This window comes from Temnothorax americanus, unplaced genomic scaffold (assembly GCF_048541705.1).
Source record: "Temnothorax americanus isolate GAGA-0224 unplaced genomic scaffold, ASM4854170v1 Scaffold12, whole genome shotgun sequence".
NCBI classification, from domain to species: Eukaryota; Metazoa; Arthropoda; class Insecta; order Hymenoptera; family Formicidae; genus Temnothorax; species Temnothorax americanus.
The window spans coordinates 1,390,817-1,411,001 of NW_027509253.1; the positions used below are offsets into that span (position 1 = coordinate 1,390,817).

The 20,185-nt window shown below is 38.0% G+C and overlaps 2 protein-coding genes across 4 annotated transcripts in view; one reads left to right on the top strand and one right to left on the bottom strand.

Annotated features, from left to right (window-relative positions):
• The window catches only part of Ubr3 (Ubr3 ubiquitin ligase), a 27,397-nt gene continuing 7,212 nt past the window's right edge, over positions 1–20,185 (bottom strand). The window contains exons 9-28 of the mRNA XM_077398683.1: positions 9,874–10,055; positions 9,652–9,791; positions 9,380–9,522; positions 9,018–9,184; positions 8,703–8,946; positions 8,326–8,482; positions 7,847–8,077; positions 7,555–7,710; positions 7,166–7,326; positions 6,582–7,041; positions 6,266–6,411; positions 6,034–6,180; positions 5,144–5,452; positions 4,716–4,944; positions 4,331–4,546; positions 3,939–4,207; positions 3,279–3,635; positions 2,772–2,903; positions 2,522–2,661; positions 1–2,289 (exon numbers count right to left, since the gene is read on the bottom strand). Coding sequence (XP_077254809.1) covers positions 2,172–2,289; positions 2,522–2,661; positions 2,772–2,903; positions 3,279–3,635; positions 3,939–4,207; positions 4,331–4,546; positions 4,716–4,944; positions 5,144–5,452; positions 6,034–6,180; positions 6,266–6,411; positions 6,582–7,041; positions 7,166–7,326; positions 7,555–7,710; positions 7,847–8,077; positions 8,326–8,482; positions 8,703–8,946; positions 9,018–9,184; positions 9,380–9,522; positions 9,652–9,791; positions 9,874–10,055 — 4,104 coding nt within the window. The 3' untranslated portion in view covers positions 1–2,171. The remainder of the gene's footprint in view (positions 2,290–2,521; positions 2,662–2,771; positions 2,904–3,278; positions 3,636–3,938; positions 4,208–4,330; positions 4,547–4,715; positions 4,945–5,143; positions 5,453–6,033; positions 6,181–6,265; positions 6,412–6,581; positions 7,042–7,165; positions 7,327–7,554; positions 7,711–7,846; positions 8,078–8,325; positions 8,483–8,702; positions 8,947–9,017; positions 9,185–9,379; positions 9,523–9,651; positions 9,792–9,873; positions 10,056–20,185) is intronic.
• Orion (chemokine-like protein orion) overlaps positions 11,665–20,185 on the top strand; it is a 9,923-nt gene continuing 1,402 nt past the window's right edge. The window contains exons 1-8 of one of the 3 annotated variants that reach the window (XM_077398688.1): positions 15,236–15,564; positions 16,736–17,347; positions 17,687–17,828; positions 18,427–18,567; positions 18,699–18,916; positions 19,258–19,478; positions 19,639–19,877; positions 20,018–20,147. In XM_077398688.1, the coding sequence (XP_077254814.1) occupies positions 16,841–17,347; positions 17,687–17,828; positions 18,427–18,567; positions 18,699–18,916; positions 19,258–19,478; positions 19,639–19,877; positions 20,018–20,147 (1,598 nt within the window). In that variant the 5' untranslated portion in view covers positions 15,236–15,564; positions 16,736–16,840. Of the gene's footprint in view, positions 12,414–15,235; positions 15,565–16,735; positions 17,348–17,686; positions 17,829–18,426; positions 18,568–18,698; positions 18,917–19,257; positions 19,479–19,638; positions 19,878–20,017; positions 20,148–20,185 lie in introns of those variants that run through there. The other 2 variants (XM_077398687.1, XM_077398686.1) reach the window with 2 other exon arrangements.

Sequence of the window (20,185 nt, forward strand, 5' to 3'; positions counted from 1 at the left end):
TTCCAGATAGAATCGCTTTTATTTATACATTGATCATATATTCGACAGTTATAATAATTCATTAGCTCTCAGGTATTTCTTTTAAATCGTACGTATTTTATCATAGACTCTTACATCATAAGCACAATCCTAAAAATAATCATATGTACAAATCATTTTATTTCGAGCATTGACTAATAATGCAATACGTAGCGAGCTGTTATTATTACATATGTACAGTACGAAAGTGCACACAGAGAAGGAGAAATTTTCTCTAGAAAAAATTTCATTTCGCAAACATATTTAAATCATACCTAAGAAATTCGGATCTGTATCGTGAAATCCGAGACGTATATTCAGAACGACTCACAATTTGCGATCTTGATTTCAACAACAGATTTTTCTAATTTGTTACATATATTTTCGTATAATCTCAAAATTATTATCATATCCATTTAGCGCTTTCAGAATATTTAATTCACGAAAGCTAGAGATATTTTACTTTTTATTAAAATTAGTTCAAAATTCTTCGAAGGTTCTACCATTAAAATTAAAGGCGCACAAATTGTGTGGAATACTATATATATAATTACTGCTTTCCAAACATATCCATATGCAAATTGTTCCTTCGCAACAAACAATATGCCGCAAATCAACATTGCATTCATCTATGTATACATTAATATAATAAAACAACAGATTGTCATAGATGACACAAATGTCCAAATTAAAAATTGATATATATGTTCGATTTCCGATGCTATAGATTATAAATTATATAAGTAAATATTTACGTTTATATGTAATAAATTTAACAATACTTTTATGTGATAAATTTATAACATTTTTATACAATATAAAATTTAATTCTGAATAATTTTTATGTCCAACAATTTAATAACTAATAACAAATTCATATATCTATTTATATTTTCAGTAATTTATATTAATTAAAAATAAATTTAACATTTGATTTTATTAAAACGTATCAAAGTTTGAGCAAAACAAAATCCTCTGCCTATAAGTGGGAAATTATGTGATATACGATTACATATTTATATATGATTACACATATATATATATATATATATATATATATATATATATAATCTGTAGAAATGAGACATATATTAATCGACACAGGAATTATATATATTTTACATGTCTATGGCATCGGATAATCCACTCATAATACTCTGTATAATTTTATGATTTAAGAAGAATTTTTCTATTTTTTAATCTTTCTAATTTTGCAATAAATTAAAGTTTTGCACTATATTCTGAAACGAGAAGCCATATTAATTTGTCTGTCATGCTTGTTATCATGTTCCATTGACATATTGACATTAATGCTCTCGATGCATTTTTTGCTTTCATTTCATATAACTAAACCGTATAGAAAGAATTAAAAATAACTTCACTTTATTTTATAAATATCTGGCGAAACAGGAAAAATGAACGAATATGAAATTATTTCTATTTTCCAAATGAATAATTTCTTTCCGCTCGAACCAACACACAAGTTTTCTCTTACCTCTTTCTGATTATTATCACTTACATATCATCCTCTCCTAAAAGGTACAAACACTACATACTAGATAAGTACTTCTTTCTCATTATTAAGATGTAATTTATACGCTTACATATTATATGTATTTATGTATATATGTATATGTATATATACAGGGTATCTCATTTCAATTTTCCTCTATATGTGTAACTTTCATCTGAATTTTTCTTTTCAATAATCATTAACTTCGGAGACAATTACATGAAAATATTAAAATGAAAACTCTATGTATACATTTAAATAAAATGTACAGATTTTTAAATTTGAGGGCATACACAATTTCTACAGATCTAGTACGTATTAGTCGTTACGCGCAACTATATAAACATAATTTATTTCCTCCCCCTAGACGAGTGTTCTTCTTTCTTAATACTTTCATTCATCATTTATGTCTACTACTTACTGGCGATTGCATAATAAATATATAATATCCGCTAAGGACGATCTATCTCCCTTTAGTCTCTAAAGCGCATGGACATTACGGCGAAAGGGCGAGGCATTTTTGTGTGAGAATAAATTGTGGAAGTCGCGTGAGTGAGATAGAGAGAGGAAGGGAGGGAGAGAGTCTTCTTCGTTTCTGAGATTAGGAGCGACGAGTGACATGCGACAGCATCGTGATGGGTCACAGAGCGTCGCGATGCCATACCCATGTTTTCTTCGTATGGTCGAATCTGTGTGCCAGCCATTGTTGCTCCAGAAGCTGGTACCTGTCCTGGCTGAGATACAGAGGCTTGCCACGTCTATAAGATTATTTGTAATAGTAAATAATAGAATATTAAATACTAAATAAGTTATTGCTTCTTTAAAAAACTAACTTGTAACTCATCACAAAAGAAACTTAAACGAAATGTATTCTTGTTTTTAATATGTTGAAAATTAAAATGGTAAACTTAATGCTTGATCACATATTGCATATTGCCCATATTATTTATTCCGTATCTTACAATGAATCTCTCTCTCTCGTACTCTTACTTTAGATCTCTATCTTCTTCCTCAAAGTCGTCGAGGTACAGAGATCCCCATAAACATGCTCGCCGACCGCGTATCACGATAATATAAGTCGAGGTCACTACGAGATAGATGCCAGTTCCACCTCCGCAGTCAATTGAATGCTAGATAAAGTATAAAAAAGCGTAAGAATCGAAAAAATATTTAGAAGTCTGAAATTCGCAGAAGAATGTGGTCTTGCCCACATTTTCTCGTACATATAATTTGCGCTCACCTGAATAGCTTCACACACGTTCATCTGTTTACAACAATTTTGTTTGAGGCAGACAATAGTGCCGCACAACAAACAGATGCTGATCTCCTGCGGTACCGAATGACACTGGCTGCACTGTCGCTCGTGGTAATACTAAAAAAAAGAATTAACATAGGAATAAAAATAGTATACAAATAATAGCAATATATAAATGTAACAGTACGTGAATACACATAATACACGAAAAAGCTGATTTATAGAATGTTTAGATTAAGATATTATGTATCATACTTGGCTGCGGTCCACTTGATGCTACAAATGCTTCGAAGCATTCCTCTTCTCCTTTCTTTCAATAAAGAAAGAAGGAGAAAAAGAACGCTTCAAAGCATTTGTAGCGTCAAGTGGACCGCAGCCTTTATTATCTATAACCATTTTGCATGTCTCGCCTTTCCTTTTTCTCCTTTTAGTCGAATTAATGAACTTGCAATATATTTTTAAATGCAACGTATTTTAATTACTGGCTCTTACCGTGAAGATCTTTTCGTATTCCCTTGGAAGACTAAGTAGCTTCGGCACGTGCCACGATATGTGTTGCTCCATTATCAGGTTCCGGGCCGGCTGATGGCCTCGCCAATTGGCGAGAAATGCGATCAACTGATCGCACCAGAAAAGAGGCACCGAGACACTCGCTTCTGGCCCCTGCCAATTTAGCGCTACCGTTGAGTCGAAGCTGTCCCAGCTCATGCCTTCCGTGACTAGCTCCAGATAATATACCAGTCTCACAAACTCGCTCTGCGACGCTCTGATCAACGGCAGCGGCTGCTCGTACAAATGATAACGCAGCAATGCGGCCACTCGCAAAAACGGCAGGCACAATGACTGGATCTGAATAAACCGATCAAATAGAAATAATTAAAATACATCTGTAATATCCTGTAAAAGAATCACATCAATATATTTTAGGTGCTCTTAGTATAATAAAGTCCTTCTTAGAAATAATCAATTTGTGTTTACGCAAAGCAATACAAATTTTATATCACCTTCCAAGATATGTTATTATCGCTTAAATGTTGTGTTATACAAAATAAGACATATAAAGCGTGACAAATTATTTCGTAAAATGCTAGTTTTAGAAGAATGTAAAAAAACATGTTTAGATAAAAGGTGTATTATATTCATAGAACGTACTTGTTGCTCGACGCAGTGTGATTTCACTCTAGTATAAGTGGGAGAGGCTGAAGTGGACGGTTTGTCGTCGTCCGTACCGGGATAGAGTCCGCTTTCGCTGAAATACTCGATAATCTCGGCCAGTATGGTCTCCGAAGGCGTAGTGGCGCAGCTGCATCTCCTCTTTAAGATAGTATTTCGCTCTGCTCGCGAGAAGTTACAACTTACCTGTAGTATTACTTGATAGTACAGCAAGTTGTAAAGAACCTTTACCACGCCGGAAAAGTACGCTGTGGAGAAAGAGGAATATTAATTCATTTGTTACTCGTATACGATTAAATGTGTCTGAAACATGGGCCACATAATTTATTTCGACGTAGAGTACGAGAAAAAAATCCTTGAAACATGCGTACTTTGGTCCAAATGCAACGGCAACAGCAGTATGAATTGAATGAGCATAGCGGTCGGGTCTCGCAGAAGTAAAGGAACCTGTCTTTCGTGCGGCGTCAAGGCGAGCGAGGATGCCGATTCTCCCATCAGCGATATGCCAGATAGCTGTTGCCATACATGATGCACTGGCCATGTGGTCAATACGCGAGCGTGCATCGCCAAAACGTGAAGAAGCGCGACTGAAAAAGTAATACATTTTTTTTTCCTGGTCAGAATCTTCATATTTACAGACTGATATTACGAATACACTAACTACGTACTGCGTTATTGCGCACAGTAAATAAATTAGAAGGCAGAGGAGCTAAATGGGATAGATTGGTAAATCGAAATCAAGAAATACTAACGTACCTATACAATCGCGTTTAGGCGTCAGAGGTATTGTAGTAGGTGGTGGAACGCACAACGATCCACCGCGTTGTACAAGTTCAATCTCAAAGTTAGTTCGAGCTACCGAGGTTACAAAAAGGAACAAGCTTTGGTGACTAGGTTTACAGTTCTTTTGTTTATACTTTAGATACGTGCAACTCGTCATATCTTCCATGGCCTTTCCCATCGCCACAGCCAAATTCGAAGAGACCTGGAAACGAGACAAATATATTCAGCAAGTACATCCTCGATATATCCTAATTAAAAACATATAAGTTGTAATCATCAAACGTTAATACTAAAGCACGTAATTGCACATAAAAATAATGCACATATACTGAAATAATTAAAAATATAATAAATAAAAAAATCGCCAAAAAGAAAGGAAGGACAAGTTACTATATACGTACAGGATTTCGTTGTATCTCTTTGAGAAAAGTGTTCAGATCCGCGAGTATGGTCTCTGTGGAAGCATGACGAGATCGCACAATCGCCGAGCATTCGCCTAATTGCGGCGACAGCGGCAAAACAGAGTTGGCTAATTGTCGGCATAACGGACACAGATACTCGCCCCGTTCCACCGCTAGACTTTGCTGCCGCTGCTGACTACGAAGGGACTCTAGGTAGGATTTCAAACAGTCCAGGTGCAGATGATGACCACACGTTTGCACATGGACACCACCCTCCCATCCCAGATTAACTGAGAGCAGCCAAGACAACTGCCAAATAAAAAATTTACAATATTAATTAACGTTAAGACATTGTATGCCTATTTTTTCATCTGCTTGTAAAGAATACATATTTTACAAAAAATCTTACTAAACATTTCTTACTAAACATTTAATATCAATTCATCTCGTTACCTCAGTTAAAAGTAAATATACTAAAAGTGTAAAGCTAAAATAAGATCCGGGATGTAGCAACATTTGACAGGAAGGATACCCATAAAACGAGCTTTGTTTTTTCTTCTCGTTAGATTAAATTTTGTTAGTCACCATACATATTTATCTTTTTCTTCAGAGCCAAGAACGCGTGTGTTGAGTCACATTTCTTTGTCCATCTGTCCTGGTCGTCAAATTTTCGTATGCAAAAGGTAATGTCGGAAATTAAGGTCAATTCAGCAGACATCCAGTTCCGTGTGATACAAAAAGGTCAAATAATGCTTCTAGAACCACGCCGTATGGCATACAATGTGTTAGTTACAATAGAGAAGATAGCGTAATTGGAAAAAAAAATTTTTGAAGAATCGAAGAAAATACATAAAATACATGTAGGTACTGTAAGTATATTATTCGCTTACCGTATCGAATAAACGATTCATCTCGTCCATTCTGCGGTCGAAATGGGCGCCTCGAGTATCTTTCCTCGGTATAGGCGGATCTTCGTCGGACGTGGGAAGAACTAGTCTATCCGATTGTTGTCGTTCGTGGCCAATAATGCTAGTTGCCTGCATCGAAAAAAAATGCGTACATATATATAACACGCAAATACATAAAAAATATTTTTCGTGCGGCAAAAGATAAGAGCATTACTTGAACTAATACAACGAGTCCCATCGGTTTGTCCTCACTGCTGGGAGTAGTTTGATTACATATCACACAATCGTATTCCTTTTTACTAGTCAGTTTAGTCTCGTTCTCCTCCTGATCCCAGTCCATTCCGGATGCACCTGCTTCTTCTGTAAGAACAAGAAAAAAAATGATTTCATATAATTTATTGACTGAGTGCCATAAATTTCTAATTCACACTTCTGTTGTACAATAAAATATTACAAATGTTACAACTTTTATAAATATTTGTAATAATTTATACATACGCATGCATATACACACAAAATAAATAATTTACCGGTCTTCATCGTTTTCTCCATAAATTGCTTCTGCTTGTTAGCGAAGTCCGCCATCACCTGCTGCTGCCTCTCCTTCGCCCTTCTTCGTCGTTCCTCCCGCTCACGAGTCTCCCTTTCGCGCTGTTCATCCTCCTCGCACTCCTGCATACGGGGCCACAATTTGTTCCTAGTCTCGATGATCGTCTGTTTACACATAGGATCTAAATCCGCTATTTTCCTAAGTAGCTGCGATATGAAGAACGGTCCATCACCGATTCGCGATTCACTAGGCGACAATGATGTGAAAGAGCTACTACTGCTATCACTAGTGCTGCTGCTGCTACTAGCTTCATTGTCCGACATTGCATTTTGTTCGGGATTGTAGCTGTCTGGCACGCCCGATAATTGAGAATGTAGCTTTAACAGCAAGGAGATTATGCTCTCTCCCACTTTTACGGATTGCGGTTGCATTGGTCCACCCTGGAAGATGTAAATGAATATTTTATAACAATGAGTTAAATCGAGCTATAAATATATTAAGATATATATTACAAGAAGTATAAAGAATGCAAAATATTGTTAGAGGTAGTGTATGTTATATTACTTGTGGCTCTCTCCTTTTAAAATGTTTGTGAGGATTCGACGTGGATGGAACGATTTCTGTAGCCCTATAATTAACCGGTTGTGCTGTGACTATTTCGTTTCCGGCCATAACTGCTGGACGTTGAGGAGCGGGTGGTAATGCTGGCTGGCCGCCGACTACATCTAATTATTATTAAAAACACATTATAAATTAAATAGAATATAATATCATTATTATATTACATATAAAAGGTTTAATATGCAACTAAATTTAACAGAATAAAGTATAACAAGAATTTAAAAAAAAATCGAGGAAATATTCTAACGAGTATGACTTTCGAGAAAGCTGCATTTATTACATCAGTGATAAAGCTTAGTGATAAAAAAAAATTCTAAGTTTGAAAAACGTACTATTTGGTGAAGGAGGCGATTCGATTGCTAGAGCCATGGATTCTTCCCCGGATGGCGGCAAAGCTCTTTGCAAAGGTATCGTTAAGTCATCCTCACTGTTACTACGAGCTATGGCGACGATTCTGTCTTCAGGTACAATTGCCACATCATACTCCACTGTAACGTTTTAGAACGTAACAATATTATATTTTATATAAATCATTTATAAGAAAAACAAGCAACATTGAGTAATTTTTGAAAAACACATATTCAACGTTGCAATATACACAATCTACATCAAAATCTTGCTAACCACTTGTTGAAGGTAGTGCTGGCAGAGATGTAGCACTCTCGACTGACGGTAGTAAAGCCGGCAAGGATGATGCACTTGCGCTCGACACACCGTTGTCATCTCTAACGGGGCCTACAGAAAATCCCAACAGTTCCAAAGATACTTCCTCCGCGCCGTCATCCGCGCCGTCATTCAACATCAGGGATGTCGCCACTTCGCTCATCTCTCCTTGAATCTCCCACTCAAATTCACCTAATCGTTATTAAATAAATTAGCAAAATGTGTTAAATCATACTAAATATATTAATCGCTAAATGACTATTACACATTAATATATTAAATCATTTCATCATTTTATAATATATTATTACATTGTGTTACATATTTAGTTCTATTTTTATTTTGTTTTCAGTATTTTCAAATTAAATAAAAATCGATTAAATTATATTAAAAAAATGAGGCAATAGAAATTCGATACATTTATAATGTATTGTACTCACTATCTGAGCTGCTAGGCTCTGACTCTTGGACTAGAATCACTCGAGGTATCACTGTCCTCAGATTTTCGGACAAGCTATCACTTTCGTACCAACCAGCCAAATCCATGTCCTTTATCACACGAGAAGTACCACCGGTATATTGACACAAAGGACTCACCTGAAAATAATTATATTACTGTGTTAAATAATAGATACAATAGATTTAAAAGAGATATACTGTAAGAGAACATTAAAAGTCAAACGAACAAGATAAAAAATGCACTAATAAATCATTATTTATTTTATTTACTGCACAAAGTAATAATTTACGTGTAAGAAAAAGAATAAACTGCTCAAAGCAAGCTTAAAACAATTGATTTATCAAAAGAATCACTTACAGATTTATCTGGCGGTTCCGCAGTAATAACTGCCATCTCCAAAAGATAAATAGCCAATGCCATAACATGTTCAGATATGTTATGCCCATTCACAGCCTTATAGAGTATTATCAAGATCATAGCGTGAAAAACTCTGGAACGTAAGACTATACGAGGATCATCGTAGTCCGACGAAACCGGAGCCGGTTGCCTAAATGGTGGCCAGGGAGTTGCACCGTTCTTCAGCTTGCCCGATTGCTTCACACTGCAATAGAAAAATATAATATTTGTCCAGAATGAAACATTTTAAGATAGGTGTGTTTGGCCGATACGTACTATTCTGTGAAACGATCCATGGATACTTGAAAGTCTCTTCTATGGACCGCTCTCAATAGCACATGTAGAGGATCGAACAACTCGTCCCACACGCGAGCCTTTGGTCCGTACATACCTTGTTGCATATTGCCACTTGCTTCGAGATTCGGAGCTCTATATTGCGCTACCTACAAACACATTACGCCGTTAAGTAAAACAAAATCAACGATTTTATTTAAAATTTATTAATAAATACATGTGTATATCCAATACAAAAATTGTATAACGATTAAAAAGTAAGTTGTATATCAAATCAATATAAGTGAAATTTATATACAAAGATAAAAATTAGAAATAAAAATGTACATAATATATCAACGTACATCGGCTAGAACAGATTCAAAGTCCCTGTTCTGAGTAGTTCCACAGCGTTCCGGCATTAATTCCATCAACTGACTATGCGTCTTATCACCCATGCACAATAAAGTCACCATTTCGAGACGAGACATTTCAGGATCCGATAAACCTGATGCAAGAAAAATGTAAACGTTTTAATATATATCGTATTCTTGCATGAATAACGATTCTATTATTTTCAGGATTATAAAATTTATTATTAAGAAAGAGAATTATATTAAAACCGACAGAAACTCACCGAGATTTGTTCTGACGTTGACCAACGTAGCCAAGAATGTTAGGCAGCTTTCCAACATCGGGGTATCATGCACGCCTTCGAGATACTCATTTTGTGGGGCATGATACAGGCATAAGCTCATCCATTCCCTCACGTGAAATCTGCATTAAACATTTTTCAACAAGTTAAATTATTTGTATTATTGATTCGATAAAAAAAAAACCCCGAGAAAGAGGATATTACTTTTCGATGACGGTTTTCAGAAAGACATCCGGCAGTAATTTCGTGGCGCATATTTGCAACAGATACAGATCCGCGTCCACCATGGAGTTGCAGAAGTTGCACTGTATGTAGGTCATTGCCTGGCCCTTTATTTGCAATCCATTGCGAACCCACAATCCATTCAGAATCTCATAGAAGGCCACCTGAAAACAGAAATACGCAAAGAAATGTTATTTATTATATTACACACACGATCAACGTCAATGAGATAAAATATTTTGCACTGGATATTCTGTGACTCTCCGTAAAAATTTATACAATCATGATATATTATTGTAACTATAGTGCGTAGCGACTGTAACATCACAGATTGTTAGAAACATCCTTATAAAGCTGTCGAGCAAAATATCTAGCTGACCTTCATTCATCTCTGGATATATGTACATCAACGTCACTAAATTGCGTTTGCAGAATACTTTTTGATGGAAGCTATAAATTTAATCTCTTCGTATCTCGAATGACACACAGCATTTAAGCCAACCGCACGCAAACTTACATAAGAGCGTGTCATATAATATTCTTATGTAAACATATGAAATAAATTTTAAAGCCCAGTAGACCGATTCTAGTTGTTTGATAAATTTATAAAATATGTTGACAATTCTTTTCCTTTGACTCTCCTTTGCTAATAAATGTATTAACTAGTATAACATGATATTATTAAATAAGGTATGTACAATATATGTATTTTTACATATTTACTTATATTATACATATTAGATATGTATTATACATATCAAATAAAATAATGTAATAATGATGATAACTGATTCCTTTAATTCCTAAGTTGAACATAGGACTTCCTAGGTCTCAGTAATTGCTTTAAATTCAGATGTGCGGGTGACTGGCCCACAGCACCCTATCGTGGTGACAAATGGAGAGGATATACATAGCAGTTGTCAGCTATGTGTGAATCAACGACTTAACGTCTGTCTCTTCCGAAAGACGGAGCCCAGTTTCTCCGCAAGAAAGTCTCCATTAATTTTTCGTGCAGGGGGGGGGAGGATGCAGTTTAGAATATTAAAAATCTGTGATCAGGACTCGAACCCGGTTCTTCGTGGTGTTTGGTGCTTTACCACTGGACCACGTTGTCACCCCAAATAATGTAAAAAAATATATAAATATAAATATAAATAAATGATATATATGTATATACAACATAACACAGAATATCTGTGATGTTAATATCATTGCATTTTTAGGGTAACATCCCACATAGCATGCATGTCAAAAAAACGTCCAGAAGATATCCCGAAGATAGGATATCTTTTTGATATGCATGCTATGTGGGATATCTTGGACTTTCACGCGTAGCAGCTTTACATTTTACTTTCCACGTGACTGAACTTCTTGTATCATCCATTTATCCCGCCTTTTCTCTCCAACATTACAATTATATGCCTATTTTACATGCGGACAGTGTAACGTAGCGCAACCGCAACGAACAAACCTACAGCGGAAACGGTGTGGAAGTGGTGGAGGCAATCGGGATTCGCTAACAGAAGGTTCGTTCCTCGTATAGCTAAACTTTCCTTCGCCCTTGCCTCCGCACTTGTCGCCCCCCTCCTCTCTTCCCCGATTTCGTCGTAATTGCGGGAACAAAGGTCACATGTGTGTTCGCTACCGGCAAGAAGAGAGGAGGCGCAAATTGAAACGAACAGACCAGCTTCATTCATAGCCGCGGGTGCAATATCCCCTACCCGTTCTCGGCCCATAACGGTCGCCCCGTCCGAGTGCCAGCTGCCAAGCCGAGTGAACGGCAGAGCAGTCGTTCAGTCCCCGGCGTGTTGGCGTGCGTTAGCGTCGCCAATCGCAGACGGCGAGTGCGTGCGCGCCCATCCACCCGACATCTTGGTCTTCGTCGTCTTGGTCTTGGTCTTGGTCATTGCGTCGTTTTCCCCGCCTTCACCCAAATGGCCAGGCACCGTCCAGCAGGGCTAGCCCTGCTCGTCGTCCTGGCGTGCGCCGGCCGCGCCTTCGGCGTCGGCCTGAACGACGCGATCGAGCTAATCAGACTGGGCCAGCAAGCGGTGACGGAGGTGATGGAGTCCTGGGACATGATCGCTCAGCGTCTCCCCGCCGACAAGCTGCCCGGCGAGAACCTCGTGTTAATGAAGATGATGGAGCGCGAGCTGCTCAAGCAGATGAACCACATCTCCAAGCAGATCGACGAGCACCAGGACCGGATGGAGAACAAGGCTGACATGATTCTGACGCAACTGCTGCAGCAACTTCCTATGCAGAGCTGGCTCGACAACAGCATGAGAGAGCTTGACCACTACGTCGGCCAGGTGCTGGAGCTGTACAAGCTCTTCGAGATGTACTCGAACAATCCGGACAAGTATGAGAAGTACACGATAGTGCAGTTCGCCAAGACCTGCGTGTCGCCGAGACTGGGAGAACTGCCGGACGTTCTGAAGTCGATGCACAGGCTCATGGTGCCGTCCGAGCAACAGGTGTACAACAGGAGCATCCTCGTGGTCCTTGCCAATCAGATGCAGGTAGGACGCTCGGCGTGTGTGCGAGAAAAGATGGGTTTCCTGGGCCGATATTAGACAACTTAGACGAGAATAAACGTAGCTTCCAATTAAGTATCCTCCCCTTGAAAGAATTATATTGATTCGTGGCTTCGTTTCACTCCTCAGAGAAAGAATATCGTCAATACCGGTGTTGGATTAAAATAGTTTTATTTTTAAACAAACTTTTCTTTAAACAGTTTAGCTCTGATTTTGCGTGGATATTTTTCAAAAGCAACCATGGAATTTGTTGCCCTTTATTAGTATTAGCGCTAATAATCTAAATATCTACGTGGCTTACCGCTTAAGAGCATTTGCGGTTCCTGGAAAGAATGAACGCGTGATTCATCCGCTCGCTTTGTTTCGTTCTTCGAATTTTTGTAGCTATCCGTAATAACATCTCGTCTCTACGAATTTAGAATTTTTTTTAATATTGTGATAATTTAAATTATTAGTACCGATCAGAAATACCAAACGGAATAATTTTTTCTGAACAAAACTCGATTTAACAAGAATTCCCGTGTTCACATTCCATGAAAACGATCGTTTATCGCAACCCGAATACCTTGAGGCACAAGAAATAAATTTAAATATTCCTTCAGCTATGAGAAGAATGTGTGTCGCAATAAACAAATAAATACCGCTCCTCGACTGTTAAAAATATTACAGATGCGTAAATGAATCATTCTAAACAGGTAAAGAATGTCTTCCGCTTTATCACGTGTCACCACATCTATCACATATTATTACTATTATTTTATTTTATTACTACGTGTAATTATAAATATAAATTTCTTAACTATTTTCTGCACATCCGCTTAATAACCTGTCGCTTTCACAGTTTGCTATTTATTACACAATTTATAAAGCTTGTTTTATTCAATTGTTATACATTTATATGATATTTTCTCATCTCATTTTATCATTATGTTTATTACATGTTACGTAATTTCCTTTTTCATCTTTATATCTTGCACAATTTATTATTTTTTATGCAGCAGATAAAGGGTGACAATTGTGCATGCTCAGGTACGCGCGTGCGTGAATAATAACAAAGACTCGCAGAAAGCGCCTAAAGAACAGCAAGATAACGTGATAAACATCAGAAAGGACCGTCATCCGCACGTTGTCTGCGTGATTTTGTGCCGGTTTAGAGAAGTCACGTCACATACAATTGTAATACAGAAATTAGTCACGGAGGCTACGGTCAACGTGACGCTACAAATGCTTTCGAAGCATTCCTCTTCTCTTTTCTTTCAATGAAGAAAGAAAGAGTAGAAGAACGCTCCAAAGCATTTTTAGCGTCACGTTGACCGTGGCCGGAGTCTCACCGTGGTCGACGGTAAGCGGGAATTTAGATTTCCAGGCAGACAGAGCGCAGAAAACGAGAGCGCATTCGATACGTTGAATTGACCGAGCTTGGGGATCCCGGTGTTACGAGCGAGCCGTGGTCCGATAACACATCGTAACAGGAACCCCACTGTATGTTCATTAAGCGCAGGCAGCGGGCGTTAGGTACCGAGAAACGGTATCAAACTTTGGATCAAGTGACCGGAGCCGCATCGGCCCGTCGCGATTTTATTTCGACGTTATTATCCGAAGAAAGAAAAGGGAAATCGTGCCGACGGAAATTCTCCATTTACTCGATACCCCGCATAAGCCGCGACGAATAACACGGAACCAGTGAATTAGCGCGAGTCACTTGCGTTAAATAACGATCAGGAATGTATGGATTGTAATTTAGCACTCATTTCCAAATCGTCGTTTATTTCGGATTTTAATTTGCAGTTCTCAGCCGGCTCTTTGTAATCTCCATTTTTGTGAAATAGTGCGACTTGATATGTGGCTATATACATGGTCTCCCGATCTAGAACTAAGATTTCCTGAAAATCGCGAAAGCGTTGAGTAGCCAGCGAATGAAAGTCAACAGCTTTTTGCAAGCTGAGCCTCAGACGAGCGAACGACCAAACAAAACTGTCACCAGACTTCAGCAGAATGTCAATACAAGTTTTAATCGCAAAGATACACGTGGAAAAGTTTCGATAAGCGGTAATCAAATGACAATATTTCTGCATTAACTTTCCATGTAATAATTCAAGCAATTTCTTTAAATCGACCGTGACTGGCAATATATAAAGTCTTTCCGATATGAGCATTGAAAAACTGTGAGCCAACTTGGTTTGTCAGATTCACACAGCACTTTTTCGGATCAATCATCGAGGCATTATTAATTTCGACCATGAGTTTTGGTCAGTTGAAATTACCTTGGCTGGGGTAATATTTTTCGCAATATAAAAATTTAAAACTATTTAATTTAGAAATTACATCAACTGACCAAAACCCATGGTCGAAATTAATAATGCCTCGATGATTGATCCGAAAAAGTGCTGTGTGAATCTGACAAACCAAGTTGGCTCACAGTTTTTCAATGTTCATATCGGAAAGACGTTATATATATTGCCAGTCACGGTCGATTTAAAAAAATTACTTGAATTGTTATTCTATATACTGGCGAAAGAAATTTATTATTCTGTTTTCCATGTAATGTATAAAAGTGACTCTTTTCATCTGGCACTTAAATATTTAGCACTTAAAATTCTCCCAAGCAACAATCGCGAGACCAATTTCCGCGCGAGTAATGCCTCGCGTCTGCCAGATCTCTCTCTTCTCCGAGTGCGAATGTACCGGGTGGGACGAGAGAAGGGCGCGGAACATGCGCACGGAGGATACGCAACATCATAAAGGACTGGTGTGAATGCAACGTGGGGGCTTGCGGAGAGACCAGAGGTGGGCAAGAGACATTGACGCATAATGCAAAACCCAGTCGAGCGCGGTCGGCCTGACACGGCAGTGTTGCTCTTACTCGCTGATCCCGAAAAAGCAAGAGCGGGGCTTGTTACCCGCATTCCGTGGATAAGTACGCCGACCAACTGTGCCACGCAAAGGTGCTTCGTCGGCGAATTTGCCAGCGAAATTTCGTCTCTCACTTCCGATGGATTGTGACGATCGAAAGGACTAAACGAATCGGAATGGAAATCGTGTAAAGCGTGTTCTAAATGCAAATTGTTTTTGAACGCGTATGTCGTCGAGGGATCGTGATTTGAACTTCATAAAGCATCTGAGAAACATCTGTAAAGTATCTGAAATATTGTGAAGTCTCTAGCGATACTTTTTTGGATATTTTTTGTCCCTTTCCAAAAGCTGTTTTATCATTTTAACGATTAGATAAATGCTAAAAGCATTTGAGAATCTTACAGAACGTTGCATCCTTCAGAATTCTTGTTGTCTGGCTTTGTTTTGTTATTCCCTGCTTATGTTCATTTCTATCAATGCAGATTGACTTTAATTTCAGTTTAACTTACTTTTTATCTTTTTTTAGTTCTCAAAATTAGAAAAAGATAAAAAAAGTAAGTTGAATCATAAATCAACATTAAAGTTAATCTATATAAGTATTGGCAGAGATGGACTTTAGTAATTGATATTTGAAAACTATTTCTTCAACGAATAGAATACTGGTATAAGTTCATTTTCCACAACTTCATGCTTGAACTCTCGATTCTCAATTCGCATTAACTCGCGACGATTTTAATTCCTAGGATTGGATTAAAAAGAAACGTTGAGATTAACGGTTTTTTACTCGCAATCATTGTTCAATATTGCAAGCTTCAGTTTCCTGAAACTGTATCTCAGACGTGAGCGGAAATCACGAAGGACAAAGAGAGACGGAGAACACGAGGGGAAAAAAGAGCGTTCACGTTCGCGAAATATTCCGCGTTGTTATCTCGCGTGTAACAGGAGTGGTTATTTAACCATACCGTTCGCCGGAGAAAAACAGTGTCACCCAGTAGTTCCTAGCCGCTCTAGATCATGCATTAACGCGTCATTAAGAGCCGCCTTCGTCTCTCTCTCTCTCTCTCTCTCTCTCTCTCTCTCTCTCTCTCTCTCTCTCTCTCTCTCTCTCTCTCTCTCTCTCTCTCTCTCTCTCTCTCTCTCTCTCTCTTCTCTCGTGTCACGACCCCCCCCTGCCATCACGATTGTATACGTAGTATACGTACACATCTTCCCGCTCAGTTGATGACGAGCTCGCTGACGTGAAAAGGTCGTTCGATTTCATTTTGCGGATTGCTGTCGTTGAGGATATAGAATTGAAGTTGAATTAAATATTAACGTAGAATAAAATGAACGACAAAAGAATCGGTATTGAATACTAATAACGAAATAATACATTCACGCGTTAATAATAGCAGTAAGAACAAAAAAAAAACAATTCAAAATACGATCCTGGATTTTCGTCTTCGTGTCTTCAGATCAAGACTCGTCGAGAAGATTAGACAAAGAGAAGAATTGAAATCCTGCCGAGCGGACTGCAAGCAAAGCGAGTGAGTCATCGGCGAAGGTTCGACTATACGAGAATGAGACACTTCGCATGCTTGCTGACACTGGGCGCGTTGGCTGTGGCAGCCTTCGCCGCGATCAAGAATGACGCGTCGCCGGTCGACTTGGCCAGGCAGACTTTGTTAAACCTGGAGAAGGAGCTGAGGACCGATCTGGCCAATCAGCAGAAATGGACGAACGTCGAGGCGCGGGATAAGTACCTGCATCTGATCAAGGCGTACAAAAGATTCGGCAACCAGTTGGACGAGCGATTCCCACGAGATCGGGAGAGCTACCTGAGCTCCTTGGACTCCCTGTGGCTTTGGGCCCGGGCCCAGAACGAGATCGAGAGCGTCAACGGCCTGTACGGGGTGTTCCGGCAGATGCAGCGTGAAATTGTCGACCTGAACGCGCCGGTCAACGCGAAACAGCTGACGAATTTCGCCGAGACGATCCTGCGGGATCCGAACGCCGCAATCCCGAGAGCGCTCGACCGTATCGCGACTCTGATAGTCAACGAAAAGTTGTTCATCGCGGCTTATCAGGTACCTAACAGACAGCCGTATCTCCGCAGATGATATTTTTCAGAGAAAACATTTTTTTTCCCTCAAGATACGGTCTTCTCTCTACGGTCGTCTCTATTGGAGCGAGATAAATACTTTGTTTACAGCAAGCAGATACTAATTACTTAAGGCTTTTAGTCGATTAGTCGACTACTTAAAGTCATTTTTTTAAATGCCCGTGTGTACGCATCGAAGGTCCAAGAAAATTCGTGGCGCCTGCGGAGAATTTAAAATATCGCAGAGCGATGCGTTCATTCCTGATCGCCAAATAACATGTATTCGTCTTCGAAAGGTTTGCAAAGTATATTCTTGTATGTGCAGGAAGCGTCGAACCAAATGTGCAATGAGATGCAATCGTCGCAGCAACTGCTGTACAATTTGTATAATGCCGTAGCGCTGACGGAGATCAAGGGTTACACTATGATTCAATTCTCATATATGCTATTACGTCTGTTCGAGGAAGGTACGTGGTACCGACGATCACGTTTAAATATACGGCGTCCTACATACAGTATTTTCGTCGCGCGATCTGCACGGAGCGATTGAGATCAATCTTTTTTTCGCGAGCTTGTGAATGAAATAGATTGCATATAGATATCACAAATTAAGACTTGAAGCTGATAAAAATTTGTAAAGACACTCTCGATGTTAAAGATTATAAATTTGAAGTATCTAAAGAGAGGGCTAACGTTTATGTTTATATTTATGTTTCTCTTTGGAGTTTAAACTCAGAAGTAAAATATTTACATATTTAACGACCATGGATATTTTAAAACAGAATATAACTTTGCTTTATGCTTGTTATAGTTTGTTATGATATTATGGTATATTATGGTATGTGTTATGTATACAAATGTATACGTTACACAATGTATACGTTTTACATAACACAACGTAATACGAACCAGAAACCATCCAAAAAATCGAGGAATTGACAAAGATTAAGAAATAAATAAGATAATAATAAAAAAATTAGTTGCACGCGTCGCGAATCGAAAAAGATAGTCGAATGCGATTATCGATTCGAATATATCTAATCCTTATAAATCTTTTAAATACAGGCATTAATTTTAACGAGGAAATACAGACGCTGAAACATCAATACGCGATAAGGACATCCGAGACGTTGAGAGCCGTGAAAACCGCGATGGCCTTTGCCCCGAGAAGTCTTTGGAGATGCGATCCGAATGTGCACAAGTTAGGTAAAGTCTTCTAAATAAAGATAATTAAATTATACAGATATATACGTCGCAAAGATATCGATAGTTTATATATGATTTGCAACTGGATTGTATATATATAGTTTGCATACACGTTACCGGTTTTTATTCAGATGAAACCTATACCGAGTTGAAACAACTATTCCAAGGCTTTATCGTAAACGAAGTGGATTTAAACACCCATGCCACGTGCAAAGAGAACTGCGTTTATTATGGATACAGTAAGATGTACGGTTGCTATCAGAATCAATTTTGCGCGAAACAACGTCAATGTAATGGAAAGATATTGAATTGTGAATACATTGATTCCGACATGTGGATCTGCCCCTCGGTAAGTATTATTTAATGAACAATATTCTGTTCGAATAATTGGAAACTAAAACGACTAAAAAAAAAGCAATCCCGAAAAAATTATTAATTGTGCACGGCTGAAAAGTAAAAATTAAATTGTACAACTCAGAAAAATAATTAATTGTAAAATTAAATTTAGAATCGAAGGAATTAAAATTAAAATAAAAAAATTAAAATTACAATAGAATAATTTATTAGGAAATAGAAAAAATATCTTGAATAAAATACTACGTATTTTTTTAAGGAACCTATTCCGCACTTGAAAAAATTATGTAACGTAATAATTTATCAATCACTAATTTAAACTTTTTCGCATTCTAGGACAGAAACAGTAGTAGGCGATACGATTATATCGACTATGAAAATGGTCTTCATTATGGAAACGCAAAGTCGTGTTCTAGAGATACGTTTAAAGTCGACAGCTGGTGGCGATGGCTTTTCTGGCATTGCAGCTACTGTTTTTGCTACTGCGACGATCAAAATTCGAGTTCCGAGCGATATTTCAGTCTTCGATCCGTCGTGTCCGATTACTCGCACAATAAGTAAGAATAGCAAATAGCTTGAGTAATAGAGATCAACACAGAACGAATCAAATTTAATAAGATTAATAGAATTCATAAAATTCAATAGAACGTAATGGTATCGATAGAAAGTAATTTATATCAAAGATGAGTTGAAGGTATAACACCTATTTACTTATAGGGTCATAACAGGAGTGAGGTTGAAGAAGATAAACCGAGTTATTCATATACAAATTCAAGAGGGTCAGTTACTTCCACGTGGGGCGATTAATGCATCCACAATCGAATGGCAATCAGTCGATGCCTTTTCAATCATGGACCCTCACATTGTTAACGGCATCGACTACCATACAATAGTATGGGAAAAACGCGCTTTGGACCTCGACAATCTGTTGTCATTGCAAGATCATCTTTTGACAGGTAAATGAAAAAATCTTTTAAAATCTTAGTACGTAAATTTTATGCGAATGTGCACAACGCGCATTTATCTGATATAAAATATAAAACGTTCTTTAAAAAAAAATTCGATAAACATTATAATATTATAAAATCTGTTTCAGGTATCCGGTTCCGAATGGTTGGTAGCCGCCTGAATTTGGAAATAATGATATCTCCGTTTAACTTCACGTCCGGATTGTTAATTCAACCTAAGGAAAAGAGCTTCTGGCACAGCAATGACGTTACTAGCAGGTGATATTTACTCCTTTTTTAGCATGGCAGAGAGACTT